Source organism: Colossoma macropomum, unplaced genomic scaffold (assembly GCF_904425465.1).
Source record: "Colossoma macropomum unplaced genomic scaffold, Colossoma_macropomum, whole genome shotgun sequence".
In the NCBI taxonomy this organism is placed as follows: Eukaryota; Metazoa; Chordata; class Actinopteri; order Characiformes; family Serrasalmidae; genus Colossoma; species Colossoma macropomum.
In genome coordinates this window covers 17,989,491-18,011,014 of record NW_023494789.1, presented here as the reverse complement: position 1 = coordinate 18,011,014, position 21,524 = coordinate 17,989,491, and the positions used below count along the sequence as shown (strand labels likewise).

The 21,524-nt window shown below is 37.9% G+C and overlaps 1 protein-coding gene across 1 annotated transcript in view; it reads left to right on the top strand.

The window, feature by feature from the left end:
* sned1 (sushi, nidogen and EGF-like domains 1) overlaps positions 1–18,799 on the top strand; it is a 65,805-nt gene extending 47,006 nt beyond the window's left edge. Inside the window, exons 18-32 of the mRNA XM_036570393.1 lie at positions 1,490–1,603; positions 2,915–3,028; positions 3,229–3,345; positions 5,160–5,447; positions 6,629–6,812; positions 7,178–7,290; positions 9,022–9,300; positions 10,352–10,487; positions 10,874–10,956; positions 11,282–11,380; positions 12,957–13,073; positions 14,440–14,527; positions 14,726–14,805; positions 18,101–18,128; positions 18,284–18,799. Of these exons, the coding sequence (XP_036426286.1) occupies positions 1,490–1,603; positions 2,915–3,028; positions 3,229–3,345; positions 5,160–5,447; positions 6,629–6,812; positions 7,178–7,290; positions 9,022–9,300; positions 10,352–10,487; positions 10,874–10,956; positions 11,282–11,380; positions 12,957–13,073; positions 14,440–14,527; positions 14,726–14,805; positions 18,101–18,126 (1,838 nt within the window). The 3' untranslated portion in view covers positions 18,127–18,128; positions 18,284–18,799. The remainder of the gene's footprint in view (positions 1–1,489; positions 1,604–2,914; positions 3,029–3,228; positions 3,346–5,159; positions 5,448–6,628; positions 6,813–7,177; positions 7,291–9,021; positions 9,301–10,351; positions 10,488–10,873; positions 10,957–11,281; positions 11,381–12,956; positions 13,074–14,439; positions 14,528–14,725; positions 14,806–18,100; positions 18,129–18,283) is intronic.
* Positions 18,800–21,524: the final 2,725 nt, after the last annotated feature.

Genomic DNA, 21,524 nt, shown 5'->3' with positions numbered 1-21,524 from the left:
CACAGCTGAGTTTTTGTCAAACAATCATGTCGGTCATGTAGCTGGAGTGCTGTTGTGCAACACTAACTTAGCTAAACCTACTGGAAATGGATGCCTTAAATGGATGTGGAACCACAACCTTAATGGAACAGAAGTTTCTTGCACTGTTGCTTTCATTTTCATGTACATAAAATCTTTCTTCAATAATTTTACAAGTATGGGTGCAAAACGACTACTTATTTATTCATTTCATTCAATTCAATTCAGTCAAGACAATCAGCCTTTTGTCTGAAATTGAAGTAGAACTTGTTGATTTCTGTGTAATGTCATAACATGATTGTCTGCAAATTGCCTCGCAAGTGCCGATCATTGGGGTCCAAGCACCTAGCTCTTTATAGAGCCAGTATAGGCCTTTCAGCAGATAGAACACAAATTATTGTTTCAAAATATAGCCTATATCCTCTACTTATAATAACAGTTGAGGAGAGGTCTCAAATGGAGGTGTCTGCCAAATTTCACATTCATCTTTTGACCTTGGTATGGTAAGCAATAGGCTATTTTAAACAAATAATTCAAAATTCTTGAAAAGCAGTAAAATTTTTGACGTGATTTCTTTGGCATAGTTGTTGAATTCAATAAACTGAATCATTCTACAGCAGGGGTACACAATCCTGATCGTGAAGATCTACATCTAGATCAAGAGTTTAGCCCCACCTGTTTTCTAGCACACCTGATATTAATGAAGGCCTTCAAGAGCATCTGATCATTGGAAACAGGTGTGCTGGATCAGAACTCTGTAGGGCGGTAAATCTCCAGGACCAGGACCAGGATTGGGCACCCCTGTTTCACAGCAATTGCATGTTTCCTTGTATTTTATTCCCAGAGTGCACCACATTGCTTAACTTTCATTTAAATTCAATAAAATGTCTTTAGTAGACCAAACCTATGGACCTTGTACAAGGGTTTGGTTTCTGAACTCTTCCCATTTTTTCACTCACAAGTTTGCATGTCTGTATTATTACCCTTGTGTTTATATATTTTGCCATGTCTGATGCTGAATGTAAAACACACTGAGAAGTATATGTGTATAGTATGAATGATATATACACATTTATTTAGAGAATAAATGGTCAATTTCTAACCACATGATTGCTGTTGACAAGATATTAATTGGGTAGTGGATCATTCACAACACAGCAGCGACACTGCCATGGTAAGGACATTGTAGTGTGCCATGTAAGCTGTGTGTTCAGAAACTGTCCATTGATGAAAGGCTAGAAGATGTGCATCAACAAATGGATTAGAGTCTTCCATTGTACACCAGCAAAGTGGACAGACAAGGTATGTTTACAAATGAAGTGGACATACTAACAAATAAAGTAAGTGTGCAGAGGTGCTGCGGCCCAACACCTCTGCCTTATAGTATATATTAATATCTCATCCTGGGTCTGTGAGGACGCCTGGATTGTGTGTACTGAACGCATGCTTTCTCACTTGTGTGTTTTGTCAGATCTTGATGAGTGTCTCTCGGAGCCGTGTAAACATGGAGGCACATGTGAGGACCAGCCAGGCTCTTACTTCTGCCACTGCCAACAGGGCTACACAGGACAGGGCTGTGAGATAGGTAACACACTGCTGTTAAGCAAGAGAACTAATTTATACACTATATATCCAAAATTGTGTACACCTCTTCTAATAATTGTTAATGAGTGTTTCATCCACACCCATTGATAACAGGTGTATGAAATCAATACATAGCCATGCAATCTCCATAGACAAGAACTGACAGTAGAATGGGTTGTACTGAAGAGTTCAGTGACTTAAAACGTGGCACTGGCATATGATTCCACTGTAATGTCAACTGTAAGTGCTATTATTGTTAAATGGAAGCATCTAGGAGCAACAGCTCAGCCATGAAACGGTAGACCACAGAGTGGGGCCACATAGTGCCTAAAATTCACCTATCCGCTGTGCATCTGTCAACAAACTGCCTCTGGAAGCAACATCAGCACAAGAAATGTGCATTGGAAGCTTCATGAAGCGAATTTACATAGCCAAGCAGCTGCACACGAGACTATGATCACTGTGAGCAATGCCAAGCGTCAGCAGGAGCAGTGTAAAGCACACCGTGATGAATCACACTTCACTATCTGGCAGTCTGATGAACAAACCTGTGTTTTGTGGATGCCAGGATAACACTACCTACCGGAATGCATAGTGCCAACAGTAAGTTATGGTAGAGGAGGTTCATTTGAACTAATCCCATTAGTTCAAATGAAGGGTCATGATATGTTTTAGACCGTTATATGCTTTCAATTTTTGTGGTAAAAGCTTGGGGAAGGCCCTTTCTCAAGTGCCCTGCCCAGAGCTCTGACCTCAACCCCACTGAACACCTCTGGTATAAACTGGGACATTGATTATGAGCCAGGCCATCTTGTCCAACATCAGTTCATGACCTTACAAATGCTCATGAATGTGAACAAATTCACCAGAAACACTATATTTTTTTTTGGAAAGCCCAAACAAGTGGAGCATGTTATAGTCACAAAGAGAGGGGCAACTCCATATTAATACCCATGGTTTGGAACGGGATGTCCAACAAGCTCATAGGTGTGATGGTCAGGTGTCCACATATTTCTGGCCACATAGTGTACCTTTAAAACCCTGGAAAGGGCTCGTTGCAGACCAGTTTTTACTGCAACAACAGTGACCCCTATCAAAATGAGACTTCAATCTGTATGTGCCAAATAGTTTTTTCTTTTTCAAACTATTTTTAGCCTTTATCACTTGCAGCAACAGTATTACTCACTTGCCATGTGCGATGAATCATGGTGCATGCTGATAAACTCACAGCTAACTTTGTGACAGTGTGATATCAGTCTTTAATTCATGCTACTGATGTTAACCTGCTGAAATCACTGTGTTTTATCTATAGAGCAGGATGGATGTGAGTCAAACCCCTGTCTGAATGGTGGTGTGTGTCGAGGCTACAGGAGGAGCCACCTGTGTGTGTGTAAAGACGGCTATACTGGGGATCGCTGCCAGACTTGTACGTTGGTCACCGCTTCCAAATACTGTGGCCACACTTGCATTCCTCCTATAAATCAAGACACTCAGACAGCATTGTTTTCCATGAAATTACTGAATTATAATCATTAGCGTGTAGTAAAGAGTTTAAGAGGTCAAGTCTCTGATGCAAGAGTAAGAGACTGTTAAACATTTTAAGACAGATCTTTTATCGCCCTCTAGTGGAGAACCCATGTGTATTACAGCCGTGTGGGAACAGAGGGTTCTGTCGCAGTGACAGGAGAGGAAATTACAGCTGCGCCTGCAGGGTGGGACACACAGGCCGGGACTGTGAGAGAGGTACAGTTCATAATTAAGTCACGCTCCTCTGGGTGCAGGTCCATTTAATTAAAGCTGAAATGATTTCAGACTTCCTGCACTAAACTGACTGTGTGGCAGATCTAATAACAACAAAGTGGGTTCACTGGTACATCCAACTCAGCATTGACTGGAAATTTGCCAGTGGTGCAAAATTAAAAAGCCTTTTTAAAAATGTTTCTGTTGCACATGTTCAGTGTTCAGTTTGTCCTTGAGACTGGTGGGCCAACAAAGTTTGGAAGAGTTGTTTTTTTTCCCAACAATATAAAACCAATTTTGTTGCGGATACATATATAAAATCTTTTTAATACACTCTTAAGAAAAGGAGCCACAAATAGTTATTTGACATCATAGAAAAACACCTCTTGAGTCATTAAAGAACCATGTTTGAAAAAGAGATTTGTGAATGTGAAGAACATTTTAAAGGTTTAAAAAACCTTCGCATAATGTAAAGGTTCCACACCAATTTAAAGGTTCTCCTTAGAACTTTTACATTACATGGGGGTTCTTTAAATTTTGAAAAGTGTCTTTCAGAATCACACATTTCATTGACAAGAACCATCCATGAAGTGGGAGTATTACTGTAAGAAAGCACTAAAATGTTCAGGGCATGGGGTTCTCCAGGACCAGGGTTGAGAACCTGTGTTCTATGGCATTGTGTGAAGAACCCTTTTTGGCACCTATATTTTTAACAGTGAATGATGCTAGTACTCTACACACATATTTAAATACGTAGTAAGAAGCTGTAAAACAGACATTTTAGATATAGATGATTCTGAAATAATAGAGCTGCATAACAGAGAATTAATTTAATACTACATTTAATGTTAATTTACTTTTGATATTAATGTTCAAAAATGGTTTGCTTTAACAAGAGGTGGCCAAATCCTGAGGTAGATCATTTAAAAGCATAAAGGGCTTTCTACCCTAAAACTACCATTTAATATTATTTTTTGTGTTATATAGTATTTTGTAGTGCAGCACTAAATCCTTCTGCCAACAGAATATACAGTTTTGAATCCCTTTTTGTGCCCAAACAGCCTGATCTTAAGTATCCACCCCAAAGCCTTCAAGATATATCATTGGAAGGGGGTTTTACTAGCGCCGTGACACAGTCCTATTCGGCCCGCAAAATTATTTACTTATTAGCCCTGTAACTTAGTATGCATTCTGACCCCCTTCCCCCAACAGCAACCTATGGGTCAGCGGTTCCACAACAGGAAAACATGCCTGGTGTCTAGTTCAAGCAAATAGGCAGTTTTAAAAAAACACCTAAAACAATTTATTTTATTTAAAATAATTTTTGAGTAAGTATTCACTGCCTATTTTGCTGTCGCAATTTTGGCATACTTTAAATGAACAATGGCCCTTTCGAAGCCATTAAGTAAAAATAAAATAAAAACACAGCTGGCCCACAGATTTGCTGAGATTTTTCAATATGGTCCTTGTAGTGGTTGAATTTGACACCCCTGCTCTAGAGACTATTGTGGCACCACTATAGGAAGTGAGTGGGCATGTTCAGAACAGATGATAGATAGTCTGTTTGACTAGAGTGTCCCATTTGATATCCTGAATAAAACATCTAAAAATACATTTTGTCTTTTTTACAATATGTAAATCTAGATTATATGAGTCATCATTGAATGTATGTGTATAAAATGAATAGACATATTTTTTGTCTGTTTTCCAAATAACTTGACTGCTAGCTATGTGAAATCTTTCTGATGCTCTTTTTCAATGCTTTCTGCTTTAAAGTCAGGATGCACAATAATGTGCAGTATCCTCCATTTCCTCAGACCTGCTGCCTCCGTCTGGCCTGCATGTACTGAGGGTGGAGGAGAGTGAGGTGGAGCTGCGCTGGGATCAGTCCGACATCACCCAGAACCTCATCAGCGGCTTTGCCGTCGCTTACGCGCCAATTGGAAGGGGTCCGCGGAAAACCGACTTCCTGGAGAGGCAGCACTCCACCTACGTGCTGCAGGGCCTGAGCCCGGGACAGCTTTACAACATCTCCACCTTCTCCGTCAAACGCAACGCCAACAGCAACGACATCAGCCAGCCTGCTTTCGCCCTCATACGCACCAGTGAGAGCCCTCGCTTTCACCTCTATCACTTCTGTGTGTGCGTAGGGTTTAAAGAGGGATTTTACATAGAACTGACTCTGTAAGAATAAACTGACTAATATATCCACGTTGAAAAAGTTTCCACATGAATTAAATATATCAGTACAATTTCGTTGGGTGGGCTGCTATCAACTAGTCAGGGAAAAGTGTTTGATTTTATAACTGAAATATGAAGCCAATTGAAACAGTAGTCAGCATGCAGGAGCAGGGTCCAGAAATTAGTTTATGTCAAATACAAAATCAAATGTATGTCTGAGAATATTTCATAAGCCTGAACGTTTGGACATCCTAAGCAGCATCCTACGTGGGAGCCCCCACCTGCCCCAAACTTATTATTTTGTATGTAAGGATAAAAAAAGGAACTATTTATAGAAAGAACAAAATATTTCATATTTTAACCACTAAATTTTGATATTGTCACATAAATCTTAAATATTTTTTAAAGTATAGTTATAGTGTCCATCTATCTATGTTTTTGTCATGTTTTATTTATATTTTTACAGAATCAAAAAATGCCAGTCACTCCTTACAATATGTTCAAATTTCACGGTGTATATACCAACAGAAATGATCCAGAATTATTTGGAAAAAAAACTGTTGGTCCATTAACTTCTATTCATAGTTAAAAATGTTTTTTTTTCTTTTCCAACAGGCTTTCACATGTCATCACTGCAAAAAAAAATCTCAATTTGCCCTTTACATTGAGTGAAAATTTCATGATAAGTAGACCTATAGAAATGCTCCAAACTTACTTGGAATAAAATTTATTTTCTTTAATGTACTTTAGAGGTTATGAACCTTGTTGCCTTTAAGACAGTGACCATGTGCAGATAGCTTATTTGCTGTTGGAAACGTTTTGGGAAGTGTTCTGAAACATAGGACCCCTTGGGAGGCCCTAAATATCTGCCTATATCACTTATTGCAAGCAGTGGCTCTGCTCATAAAAGTTGAAACCAATTCCAACTGCAACAAAATACTATTACCTAACCACCTCAAAATGAAGAATGTACCACTGTCTGCTAATGGCGAGCTATTAATACAATACTAACTAGAGGACTAGTGTAAGTGTATAGCTGTGAAACCCCTTATAACAAATCCTTGTGGTTTGCTTGTATGTTCACTGTCCATTTCTTGTGTTTCAGGGCCGCGGAAGGTGGAGCAGCTTCAGGTGGTAAATGTTTCCTCATCGCAGGTCTGGCTGCGCTGGCTGGTTCCGGCCGGCCGCCATGCTGCTGTCAGCCTGCTGCGTGTGTCTCTGGTACCCTCGGATGGCAGTGGCCCACGCACGGCCATCCTCAACACCAGCGTCACAGAGTACACCTTCAGGTCAGCAAGTCTGCAGCCAGCACACAACATGTGCATAAGAATGAGGGGGGCTTTTTCACAAAGTAGGATTTCTCAATAAACTTGTAATCTTTATCCCAAAGAGACCAATCCAGCAGTTGTGATAAAATATGGTAAACCTTTTGGAGAGGGTTGAGTTTGGCTTAAGTTAACTGGCTAACTGAGAAAATCCAGGGGAGAGAGGATGCCCCTGGCTGCTGCTGCTTAATGATCAGTGGAGTGCTTAGCTGCCTGCAACACTTGTTGTGTCCACTAGATGGCTCTCTTGAGGCATGATTGAAAACTTGAAAAGCAGTGAAAAAATATGAAGATGTGTTTTGCTGAGTCTTGCTGTGTATGTGCCACAGCTCTCTGCTCCCAGGTCAGATGTACACTGCAGATGTGCTGACACAGAGTGGAGTCCGCCCAGAGGACCTGCCCTCCACCAGCCACTCCGCTGGACCCCTGCGCTTCTGGACAAGTAAGCTTCTATTTGGCTTTTTCTCTCTGTCAAGGATGGGCACCAACACATTCGCTCCAGCACCACACTACTATTATTACTACTGCTACCGTGTTCATGTCACTGCTGTGCTGGGAATAATACACAACCCAAATAATATCTGGTTAGTGGTGGTCCTTTTGGATGGGGTAGTTGAGGGCTGATAAATTGTTGTCATTTTTACGTTTGTTGTCTGTAGAGGATGTATTAACATATTTATAGTATCAACAAAAGATTTAGTTTGACTAGGGGTGTTCAGACTTTTGCACACAGCTGTATATATTTTTGGTGTTAGGATACTAGCCTTGATATTAAACCCAACCAGAAAACCAACGCTGTGTTGGAAATGATCCCCTAATCACTATTGCCTACACCAGTGGTTCCTAAACTGTGGTATGTGTAACACCAGGAGTATGTCTAATGACACTGGGGGTCTGTAATTTCATTCTATCAGCTGGCTGCACAATTACTTTGCAACACAAAGAAGCGTTCAGCACATGGCAAACTGGTACTCTAATAGTTCAGTATACAGAAGATATTTAGATGGGGGTTTTAGTGATAGTTATAGTTATTAGTTGGTAGCTGCTGTGACCCGTGCATTTTGTTTGTGTTAAATTCTGAGTGGATAATGTTACTATAATATATTTGATCCGTGGCTCAGGTTAGTGAATATTTAGTTACCCGCTGTTCATTTTACAGCTGCAGACACTCACATACATGTATACAGCCACACGTAATCGGCCTTTCTGATTACAAAGTGCCTCCCTGAGCTCTGACAGGAAATTTAGAATAACAGTAATACACAAGTATTCCTAACTTTAATTATTTATTAATTAAATTATTAAATGAATAAGGCTCAATTATGTACCTTAGATGAGATTTAAAGGTACCCTACACTCACTTTCTCAGGGGAAAGGGACAAATTTGTGTCAAGGTTCATAAGTAGTGTACCTTTTAATAGTACAACTATGTTTCCTAACTAAAGGTCTTGAAGATGTATTCTTGAGGTTATCACCTCAGCGACAGTTTAATGTCTTTTTATCTGAGAGTGTACATCCAATGTGTTGTAATTGCATCATACGCATAAACATATATTAGAGTGGATTGATTTTATAAGTCTAAAAGTCCTACATATATACATCTATGTGTGTGAAAGGAGCGAGAGGGAGTTCAGTACTCTAAAAAATTTGGGAAGCACTGGCCTACACTATATACAACGCTGATATAGGGAACAGAATTCATGATTCAAGTAAACAAATTTGTACACGCGTTGCATGGGTTTGCCCACCACTCTGTGACGGTAGTCACATGCGTGTGAGTTTTCAAACCAAACACAATGCATTATGGATATTCCATGTCTGCTAGGGAAATATTGGCCACATACTTCTACACTATACATTCCATACTAATGAATGCACTTCTCTATATATATATAGAATACAGATGGAATGCAGACTGAACACAGCCAGCGGGTGGATTTCTTATATTTAATTGTTCATCCTTGTTTCCTGACTTTTTACATGAGCATGCTTTATTGAAATTCAAATACATCAACAATTTAGGTTAGTTTCAGAGAACGCTCACATTAACTGAAATCATCCAATAAAAACACAAAGGGGAGACAGAGAATATTGTGCTACAAATAGTACACTGGTATAGTGAGTAGGGCATAGTTTCAGCACATCCATATTATAACCATGCATTCTGTATCAGGACCCTTGCCGCCACAGAACCTCTCTCTGTCCCACGTGACCACCACCTCTGCTCAGTTCACATGGGACCGGCATCCTCGAAGCATCCCTGATGGCTTTGTGGTCAACATCACACGTGGCCTGAGCATGCGGAGCCGCTACCTGCCTGACGGAGGCCTGGGGACGTACACCCTGCGGGACCTGAGCCCAGGACAGCACTACAGGCTCGCACTGACCGCTGTCAAAAACACAGGACAGGAGCAGATCCACAGCGTGGCCCAGCACTTAGCCTTTACCACATGTGAGTCACAGACAAAAAGCCAACTGCTCACACAGACTGCTTCTCCTCTCAGGAGAAATGGCTTCATTGATGACTTTTCTGATGTGCGACAGTATAGATGCTGCAACAGCATTTATTTTCTGCATATGTAGCATGTGAAAAGGACAAAGATGATATTTTATTTTGTTATATTTCTGTATTACTGAAGTTCTGTGCTTAGATTGCACTTGCTAATTAATATGTTTTATTTTAGATACAAAAATAGTGTTTACAATGTTATAAATAGGGATGCTCTGATATGGGAGTTGCTGGCCAATGCAGATATTATATTTTCCATGTTCATATCTGCTGATTCTGACTCATAAATGTGTAAAAAACATAGTAATTGGGACTACATTCCAATAAAAATGACATTTAATTTTGTAGGGTTACAGATGCAGTAAATTGAATAAGATGCAGGCCTAGCGTCACCGTGACATTCTGCTCTTCTGGAGTCCAATAAATACATTATCAAATATATGTTTGAAACACTGGTCCAATCTAAAAACCTGTCCAATAGCAATCATTTTTTAAGCAATTATGTGCTGATTCTGAAATCAAAGTTTTTTCAGTATTTTATGTATTTGGGAAACAAAAGGAAGTTGTAAAATGCCAATAAATAATCATAAATACTATGCTGTAATTATCTTTTTTCCAAAGTTATTTGCCTTGGAATTTGATCGCCACCTTTGAACTATGAGGCATTCTTTTTATTACAGCTTCATTATCAATGCCCTACAACTTTCTTAGTCATTTTAGAATCATCTACAGTTCAGACGCCTTCTGAACACATTTAAATTTTCTTTGTTTGTTTCCTCCCTACTAATTATTTAAAACACATCACTAGCATTTTATGATCATTTTATACAGTGTACTTCTGCAACCAAGTTTGTTTTACATCGAAAACACTGATTCCAAATTTTTGAACAATAATGTAATAATGCAGTGAGTCGTGCAGAACATTAATAGTAATTCACAAGACAACATTAACTAATTTGCCTTACTGTGATTGTGTGCCATTTCTTTTGGACAGTACCTCTGGATGAGCAGAAAAAAGCCAACAGAGCTCAGGGAGGCCGGGACACACCCAATGGGCGCACAGTGCCCCGGACCAAACTACAGGATCTGAGCACTGATAAAGACAGAGAACTCTCAGAGGAACTGCCTAGGTTGGTATACAATGGAAAGTTGAAATACAGTTGTACACAAATGTTTAGTTTGATCAAATTAAAAACGGAGAACAAACTTTTCATTTTAATGCACAATTTCTATTTATTTGCTGGTTTTTACATATAAAATGTGCTATAACTTTTACACAGGCCACATTTTATGTTTTGTATGTTAGCAAATAAACAGTAATTCTACATTACAACATGAAGTGTGTTCTCTGTGTGGGACATGAAATTTACAATTTGATTTATGTAATTATGTAATTTGATCAGGGGTGCCCAAACTTTTGCATACGACTGTTATTGCAATTCTTGGACCACTGCTAAAGCACGCATTTTCATTTGTTTTTCATTTTATTTGTATACTTTGTTGTGATCTCTCACAGATACACAGAGCTGATCGATGGCAGGGGGAGGATAACAGCCAAATTCACCAACTTGCCTCGCAAAACCATTCGCCATCGCACAAGTGAGTTCTGATATTACACAGCACCTCAGATTTGCCTTTACGTTCTTCTTGACATGCTGTTTGAGTGGGGAAAAACAACACAAATTTGATTTAGATTTTTACCTAAACTTGACCTTCAAATCACTGTAAGTAGATTCACATCAAATGAGAGAGTCCTGTCTTCTCTCTTAAATAAACCTATTGAATATTTAAACACCTAATTTTTACCTTTGTATTATGACGTACTAAGGATGCATGCAGTCATTTTAATTGTCTGCTTTATCTTGCTATTTGAAGTTCACTAGGTAACTGATTTATTCACTTTCTGCACTGCCCTCTCATACAGAACCTGAACCTCCAATCAAATTAGAGAGAATGGAGGAAACGACCAATAAAATCAGCCTGGCTCTGGAGATCCCTGAAGAAGTGACAAGGCGGAAAACTGGTGAGTGTTCCTTTCAGTGTCATGAACCCTAAATATTAGCATAAGAAACAGCAGTGGCTCTCTTCAGGGTAGATTGAGGCCAGGGCAGATTGTGCTCTGACACTGTAGGAGGTATTTTCACCAGTCTGGTTCACGCTTTCCTTTCATAGCGTCAAAGTACGGCTGCATGACAGTCACCACGGCAGGGCTGTGGTCATCTGTGACTTTTATTTTAGAGGATTCTTTAATATGGTTTAAAGAATGGCTCGGTGATAAATCAAATTTGCACAATTTTCCCCTTTGATCAGCCAAGACATGTCTGGTGTCTGATGTTTGCTCTTTCAGTTTTGCTGGCGCTTAATGTAGTTTTCAAATAATGGAAGCTTATGCTCCACCAATTAGCATCACACAAACTGCATGCCTAAATCATTGCACAGTCTAAACAAACTGAATAATCTCAAATAGACTTGCTTATGTGGTTTCTGAGTTAAAGGTGACCTATTATGCTCATTTTCATGTTCATAATTTTATTTTTGGGGTCTACTATAGATTTACATGCTTCAGGGTTCCATAAACACATTACTTTTCTCATAGCGTACATCTCAATTCACCCTCGGTCTAAAACACTCTGTTAGAGTTGCTGTGTCTTTAAGCCCTCCCTCCTGATGAGCCCAGTGTGTTCTGATTGGTTAACTGCCTGAGCAATTGAAAGCAGTAGCGGCGTCCTGCTACAAGTTCCGTCCCTACACAAATTGCAACTACTGTCTTCTTCGTTGTTCTACCTTTGGCAGAGCATACAAAGGAAATTTCCCCTGATAACGCAGAACACAGCATCTTCTTGACAAGGCTAGAAAACTGAACAAACTCTTCCCGGCCTCCAAAAGTTGCTGTATGTTGTGTGAGGGTGTGCCAAGCAAGGGCAATAAAGATTGTGTTATGAGATTGGGTCATTTTGTAACACAGGAAAAGGGCTGGAATTCCAACAAGGAGTTTTAGGCAGCTGAGAAAAGTGGTTTCCCATTGGTGTACACTTTGGGCTTTGTAACTTTGCAAATCGTTTACATAAAAAGACACACTAAAGTAAAGGCAAAAACCAGAAAAGCATATAGTGAAGTGACAATTAGCAATAATCCATGAAACAAAAAACAAAAACTTCTTTTTTTAAACTGCATTTATGTTTGTTTGTATTTATTCTATACATTCTAAGATGATGTCTGAAGGCTGGTGGAAAAGGTCATATATTCTAAACTAATTCAAAATAATCCACCAATCGAAAAAACAATAAATAAATTGACCACTGATGAAGGGTTAGACGATGACGGAACTGATAAAGTCAAACTGTATAAATAAAAGAAAGCAATTAGCGGGGTGAGAGAGAGGGCTGTTGACTATAATGTATGTTATGCATATATTTCCAAGTGTATATCCACGTTTGATTTGCAACAAAGGTTGAATAAAATAGGCATTAATACCTGCCTTTGGTAAATTTGTGTGCCTTGCTATGCAGTGGAAATAAATTGTATTATCTTTCTTTTAGTGTGTTTTTTTTCATTAATATGGTATATTAGCAGTGCTGACGACAGCTTATGTGTTTCAGAATCTCCGCGTGACTGCAGGACTCAGCCGTGCCAGAACGGAGGAACCTGTGTACAGAGCGGTGACTCACATAGCTGTGACTGCCCCGCTGGCTTCAAGGGCAGACAGTGTGAGCTGTGTGAGTACAACCAGCTTACATCATATATCATAACATATAAGTAAAGCATGCATTTCTGTTCTTAGGGGGTATTTCCAAATTGCCACTATCCAAAAACAAAAAAGTCTCTCTTTTTTTTTTACTTTTCTTTCTACATCATTTGAACACAGCAGCTGTCCCTTAAATTGAGTGAATAGTTCGTGATAAATGAACCAATAGAAATGCTCCAGAATCTCTTTACAGTTAATCAGTTATGTTTTCTTGTGAGCACATAATATTCATGTACAAAGTATGTGCTATGAATAACTTTTCAATGCCCAAGTAATGCTCATCATGTATTTTGCCAACATTCACCTCTGTCAGTGTAAAATGGGTAGTGCTAACTTGGGTTGAGTTTACGTAAGCAGAGTTATCAGGCACAAGGCTGCATAGGATGCAGTTCCAGCAGTAAGTGAATAAGAGCCTTACCTTCTTTAAGACATATAAAAGCCAGATAATGTTTTAGAGAGCCGTGGTCACGGTGGGGTCTACAACACCACTTGTAAGCCTGTTTCACTTAGCTCTCCTTACTTGTGCCCAGTTCTGGCCCACATTTAACTTTCATCTGACATTTTAAACCAAATTTGAATTAAAAAGTGTTCCTAGAGTTGAGATTGTGTTGGACTGTCAAAATATTTTCAGTCAACTAAAAATGCTGCATAGGCCCAAATATTGCCATAGCTCTCAGAAGTGGCCCAGATCTGTTTTGCAAAAAAGTATGTTTTAACATGGGACACTTTGACTCATATGCAGTTTGCATGTTCCAACAGTGAACTAGCAGTGCCATGTGTTTGCCAGAAGTGCCCAACATTCAATTTCAGCATCATACAAATGTTTTAATAATTCACACTCTGTTCTTTCTTGGGACTTTAAGAACATCTTTGCCTTCCCTTGTAAAGTTACTATTTTGGAAATAAAGGCTCTGTGCTTCAGTTTGTATGCCAATGCTGCAGTACACCACCTGATCAAACTCTATCCTTTACCTCAGCAACCAAAAGCTTTGTGCTCTTACTTTTTCTAATAATAGCTTCAGTTTTGTTATAAAAGGTATGCCCACCCTCTGTCTCTTAGTCATAAGACACTCATAAGACACTTGGCCTGAGCCAGACTTCCAAATTGGGGGTTGGCTAACTCTTACTCCTCGCCATTCTACTCAGCTCTGTTATCTAGTTTATACATCACATTCTTCAGTCAAGGCTTCAGTATAGTGTGAGGATGTGTTTTCCAAAAATCTTGCTACTGTCTGTCAGTCTTTCTTCTATTTCTACTATGTGTGTCATATGTTACTTGATTAATATCTCTTTTTATCTCTTTCTCTTTTTCAAAAATAAATTTACATTGTTTGTAGATTGTCAGCGAATACCGCACCCATGCACTCGCCTCTACTCTGAAACGAAGAGTGTGCCCGTTTGGGAGGACGGAGTCTGCCATTATCTGTGAGTGCTTTTCTTCTTGCAGAGAGAAGTGCAGTGCTCTTTGCATTAATGCTGTTTAGGTACTTTATGTTTAGTTACGAATTCTTAGTTCACAAGACACTGATACAGAAATTTCTATTCTAATATTATAGTTTTGCTCTATTATTCTGTTCTTCATTTGAGCCACTCTATGATGAATTTCTCTGTTTTGATTCACAGGTACAAAAGAACGTATAAAGTACAGCAAGATGTTTGTTTTAGAGAGATCTGTGAGCCTCTGCTCCCAAAGAAAACTCCCAGTAAGTCGACCACTTAAAGACCACCATACACAGGGCTGGCGCCTGCCAATTAGATACCCTTGGCAAACTATTATTCCCTCCCTTAACACTTTCCCAAACAGATGAAAATGTGCTATTTCAGTTGATACCATACAAAGACAATCCCTTGTATCACCATTAACTAAAGTTAAAAATGTTTTTTCCTTCTCCTGTAGAGTTACCATTTTGTAAATATGAGGTTTTGTCCCGACAGCAACTATATAAATGTGTGTGTATTAGGGGTTCGGGAAAAACTCGATTCTTAGATGCATCACGATGCGGACGTGAACGATTCTGAATCGATTCATAAATGTCAAAAATCGATTTTCTAAATATTTAATTTATAACGTAATGTTGACGGAACGCAAAAGGCAGAACTGGAAGTGGGTAAGTGCAGCGCCCGGACAGTCTCAACAAAGTGAAACCACCTTGGGAGCCACAACATTTTATGTCCAGTGTGTCTCAGTATGTGATAATGTCCTAGTATGGGCTAAAAATATAAACGAGAGCGCAGATTTACTTTGCTCTGCCTTAAGCTTTAGCTATAGCCGCTTTCCTTCCATCCGCCAGAAAACTTTTCTTCAAAACTAGAAGAGTTTCTTGTAAAACGTATCAGTATTCGGCTGTTTTACGAGGCTGAAGTCGCTTCTCATTCGCCAGCTTCTCATTCTAATTTTCCCGTTCCACCTTAAATTCTGCCTTAGGCGCCGAATGTAACTGCTGCACCATTTAAGGTGGAACAGGAAAATTCGAAAGAGAAGCGAGTTCATTTTCGCAACTTTTTAGAGAAAGACAGTCTCTCATTGCAGATTTAACCAACCGAGTTGCTTATAAATGCGAATAAGTCCTCCAAAGGTTCGTCTTAATCTCTGTTTTTTCGTTTGCTACTGGCGAGGCCAGACTTCTGTGCTATGTGACCTGCTGTCTGCTGTCTGTTCTCAGTTGTTGAGAACAAGGGCTTTCGCGCTATGCTGCACACTTTGGAGCCGAGATTCAGCGTCCAGTCTCAAAAATACCCTCTTGAAAAATGCATTTACATTATGGATTATTACAAATACTTTGCTTTAAAACTACCAAGTCCTCAGACAGTAGGAAGATATATATATATATATTTATCCAAACTAACCAGCTGTGTGTCAGATATATCTCAGTGGATGTCACAAATGAACAGAAATACGGATTGCTGGTACTGAAACTCAGAGAAAGCTGCTTTATATGAAACTTGGTTCTTTAGCTTCTTGTACCAAACCTGAAGCAAGAAACCTGGGTGTAATCTTAAACTCTGAGCTCTGTTTTATCCCGCATGTAAACACAGTCACTAAAGTTTGGCCTTTATCTCAGAGCGACGCAGAGAAACTTGCTCATGCATTTGTTACAAGCAGAGTTGATCACTGTAATGCTCTTCTTACTGGACTTCCTAAAAAAAAATTACATCTCTTACAACTCATACAAAATACAGCAGCACACATCCTAACAAAAACAAAACAGAGTTCATATTACTCTCATTTTTAAAGATCTACACTGGCTGCCTGTATCATTCAGAATAGGGCTGAAACATAAAATTATTGGTTAATGTTATTTTTTCCCGCTCCCTGGTGCACAGTGATATGATCAAAAATCTGAATGTTTTGGAGGCGGGCAATTGTCACTACATTTTGATGGAAGATTATGGGAAAACAAGAATTTTGTCTTTTAAATGATATGATGTGACACATGATTTAATATGATATCAGAGTCAGATATACATACTGATATGATATCAGTATGTGTATATACACGCAATAACATATATATATATATATATATATATACACACAATATATACATTAACATGTTCACCTACAAAAAGTAATCAGCAAGATAATGTTAGCTAGCCATGCTATTTGTAAATTACCTGCACATAATTGCTATGCTCCTAATACTAAGTCAAAGTTAAGTGCTGCTAAAACTCCGTCTAGGATATAATGACTTAAATTTATGCTAAAGGAAATATAGCTGGTAAATGATAATGCCTGCAGTGCAGCACAATTTTTGCTGCTTGGATATCTATTTGGATTATTAATTTGTAATAAATGTTACATAAAAGTTAAGCAATTGTGAGATACTACATCTGGTAATCATTCTGAGTTTTCACTGTGAAGGGCAGAGCTTTTGCAGAGAGTTTGGTACAGACATGATCACAGTGTGAACAGAACACTGCATGTGAGGCCTTTTTAGAGAAACACTTTGCTATACAGCATAGCACTACACTGTGTAGTGTGTCAGCCATTGTCTGGTGATGTTTAAATTCTCAGGGGTACACTTGACTCCCTACATAACTTCTTATCCTGTACACTTAAGCAGAATTTGTCCAAATTCAATAAACGTGAATTGAATTGTCAAAAGTAAATGTAAAGATGTTCTCAATTCTACCTTTTATTAGACAGTCAAGCTCAGTGCTCACATTTAACAAGCATCTAAAAACAAGTATCTCTTTAACTTAGCATTTAATTAAAGCTCTACGTCTTGAGATATTTATCTTTTAATTTAATCTATACAATTTTCTTATATGATTCTAAATTAATACTTGTAATTTCTTTTTATTACTCTTTAACTTAATCAGCTGTCTTTAAAGCACTTTGAGCTGCCACCGGCATGTGCATACATACATACAAACATACAGACAAACAAATTCAAGCATTTGAGCATAAGCCTGAAGAAGAAAATACCTTTACCATTATGAAAAGATTATGAAAAACATGCAAGCTGGTAGTGTATGTTTCAAAACATCACATTTAAAGCCCCTGACTCTAACAACTGACCTGAGACTTGTTAACTGGCTAATTTTTCCCACTGTAGAATCTTTCTTTCAAATGTATGCAGCTTTGTGGATTTCTGAGCGAGGTGGTTTGATTTAAAGTAGATTTAAAGTGAGAGGTACACTTTACATACCCCGAAAAAAAAGACTTTATCATGTTTTTAAGATTGTCGAGGTTGTATACTTTGTTTGTGGTGTGAAACCAAATTCAGGTCAGCTATTATGAGAGCTCTGATTATCAGATTATCAGATTATCAGATGGCACCAAAGTGGCTAGTTTTGTTCTATGTAATTGACGTAAATAAACATTTAATTAACCTGTCTTTTTATTAGTTAGAGTGGATTGTCAGGGGCTTTATAACTACCACAGTGAAGCTGGCTTTGTGTAGTAAATAAATGCTGAGTTTTGTATATTAAATTTAGGGTCAAAGGTACTCACTGTAACTTTAAAGCAATAATATACTGTATATTCTTTTATAGGCCGAAGAACTCAAAGACAACAATAAAGGTAAGTATATTCCCCTTGATTCATTTCAGAATTATACAAGTTTCCTTAACCTTTTAACATTTTAATGAGCCCAAATGAGTTCATTTATCACTGAATTCAGTAATTAAGTTATTGATCCATGTTTAATTACTAAATTCTTTCTGTTCTCATTTCAGGAGGCTGGATATGCAGTAACTCAGTGAATCACAGACCTCTCTCTTACAAGACCCAATCACAGAACTTGGAATAATTACATGCTGACTCCTGACATCCTGACTAGCTCACCGACCAGTTTTATGGACAGTTTTTGACATCTCCCATTCAGTAGTTCTTTCTGTACCATACATTCTAGCAGTTACCCTGCATCAAATAGCATACCTCAAATGGAAATGTTTTATGATATTGACATTAAGTGGCTGTGTAGTCCCTCAGGGAATTTTTTTAAATGGTCGCTCGTTGCATCTCCATTCAACAACTCCATCTCATTCAACCTTAGAACTGGTAAGCCTGGGTAAAAACGAATCCTGCTTCCTCTCCTGCTCAACAAGGGCACAAACAGATACTGGAAAACTGTCACAATCATTTTTTGGACTTGTAAAAAACAGACTTCTCTGCTAGCTATCCTGTAAATAGTGTTTATAGGTTGTTTTGTAGGTGGATATTTTAATAATAAAAAAAATAAAATTAGCTTTTTGTGGGTTTTCTGCCTTCAATTTTTGTCTCATCTTAAGATAGTTATTCAAATAAAACACACTCTCCTACATACCAGCAGAGTTTGTCAGCAGGTGTTTCACTGTAACAAAACAGGGACTGTGGACATACTGTTCATGCACTTAGGAAGTCACAGTGACAAGAATCTGGTAAACCATAAATAGACATTATATACATATTAGCTTTACATGGTTTGTGGGCTGATATCATAATGACAATTTTGGCAATTTGTCATTTATGTTTTAAAGCTGATGTTGTGATTAAATGCACTGAATTATACTGCATTTGTTCAAATAAGGTGATGTATGGACCAAACAGCAGCTTTCAAATAATTCACAATGAGCTAAAAAAATACATTATAGGCATAATGTTACCACCAGAGGTCTCTGTTGCATCTGTGCTGGACAGCTTTGAATGTGACAGTTTCTTGCAGTAATTGTTCAAATTGTCTGGCTGACAGACTTCAAGTGGGATACATGTTCGGGGCTGAAACATGAAATTATTGGTTAATGTTATTGTTCCCTGCTCCCTGGTGCTGATCAGAAATCTGAAGATGAGGCGAGCAATAGTCATTACATTTTGATGGAAGATTATGGGAAAACAAGTTTTGTCTTTTAAACGATATGACAAATGAGTTGATATGATATCAGAGTCACAGGGTGGCTGGTAGCCTGCAGGTAGGAGAAGTGACCCACAAACTGGAAGGTTTTATATATATATATGCATATATATATATATATATATATATATATATATATATATATATATATATGTATATGTAGCTGGTAAATGATAATGCCTGCAGTGGTAATCATTCTGAGTTTTCACTGTGAAGGGCAGAGCTTTGGAAGAGAGTTTGGTACAGACATGATCACTTCACAGTGTGAACAGATCACTGCATGTGTAGCCTTTTTAGAGAAACACTTTGCTATACAGCATAGCACTACACTGTATAGTGTGTCAGCCATTGTCTGGTGATGTTTAAATTCTCAGGGGTAAACTTGACTCCCTACATAACTTCTTATCCTGTACACTTAAGCAGAATTTGTCCATATACAATAAACGTGAATTGAATTGTCCCACAATGCACAGCAAACTGTAGTGAACAGATAACACAGTCATGGGCAAAAGTTTGAAGACCCCTGGTCAAATTACATGTTTGTTGATTTTCTAAGTAGAAATAGGTTAAATTGGGCAAAAACTGATATTTGGCATTTTTTCTACAAATTTGGAGTACAATTTATATTTACTTGCTAAATTTTACATATTGGAAAAAATAAAACATAACATAAATGTGCCATAACCTTTGTATATGCATTTCATATACTGTATATTGTATATACATTTTATGTTTTAGTTTATTTTTTCCTCCAATATGTTAAATTCAGCAAATAAACAGTAACAATGCATTGAATGTAAAGAAGTGTGTTCTCTGTAGAGGGTCTGTTTTTATTAATTAATCAACAAAAAGGAATTTGACCTAAACAACTATATGCACTACAAACTCTTTGTATACCATAATACAAAAAGGTAGAGTTGTTGTTTGTCAAGTAATCTAAAGATGGCATTATACAGAAATTTCAAATTAAAATAACTGTCGTTTTTATTTTAAAAAAATAGTAAAAATGTCAATATTTTACCTGTCCAATTTTTGAGTACAATGAAGAAGACACACAGGATTGTGAGACAGCTTAGCCATTGACAGATGCATTGCCTTCAGAAATCTGCCAAACAGAGGCTCCTCGGCAGCTGTGTCTTATGCTAACATTGGACTTGGTCATGACTTCCTGTCTTCAAGTATCTGAGTAGGCAGCATTATTTCCCATTTCAAACCCATCCATTTTGTCTAAAATCATCTTGTTTAGCTAACAAATTTCCTACATTAATTTCTCTAAGTCAATGAAAGAGTAAACCATTCCAAACTGTTTGGGTTTGTGAAGAAAATTAGCCATTTTGTAGCATTGTTCCGACATGAACTGCATCTAAGCGCCTTTTTAAAAGGGCCCTTTTAACAAAAATCTAGGTTTTATATCAAAAAGTAAGTGAGCCCAAAAATTTGCCTTCAGGTCCACAGGTTAAGGGTTGGGTGAGCTGTAGTGTACAATAATACAGTAGAAGACAGTACAGTAGTCTCTTATAAGTCTACACTAATACAGTAAGTATCCACAAGACAGGAATACATACAAATGAGAAGAACTAAAACAGCCCAAAGATGTTCTTTTGGTTTCAGAGGTTATGATTAGAATTGGGTTAGGTAAGTTAGCACAGAAGTGTTTAGCTTCAGTAATACATACAGCAATAGAAGGCACTTCCCATAAATAGTGTTTAATTTTTGTACCATTACTTTTTTAAAAGAAATAAAGTGACTGTTGTTTTTTTTTTTGTTTCTGTGAAAGGTAAAGGGATCTGTTCTTAAAATAAAATTATTTAAATTAGCATTTAAGTAATCACAAAAAAAACATAAAATGTCTACATCCACCTTTGGGCAGTCCCACTTCCCTGACATTGAACTTCTCTATGAAATAAATTTATTAAAATCTTTCAGTAACACCATAAATACAATGTTATTTGGTTGATGTTCAAGCAATTTAGTGTTGAAAGAATTACATTTGTCTATTAATTTATTTAATTTAACAAAAAAAGTCATTTTTGACCCGTGTCCCACATTTTATGCACAGCCCTGTTACCAAAACCTGTCGCCCTAAA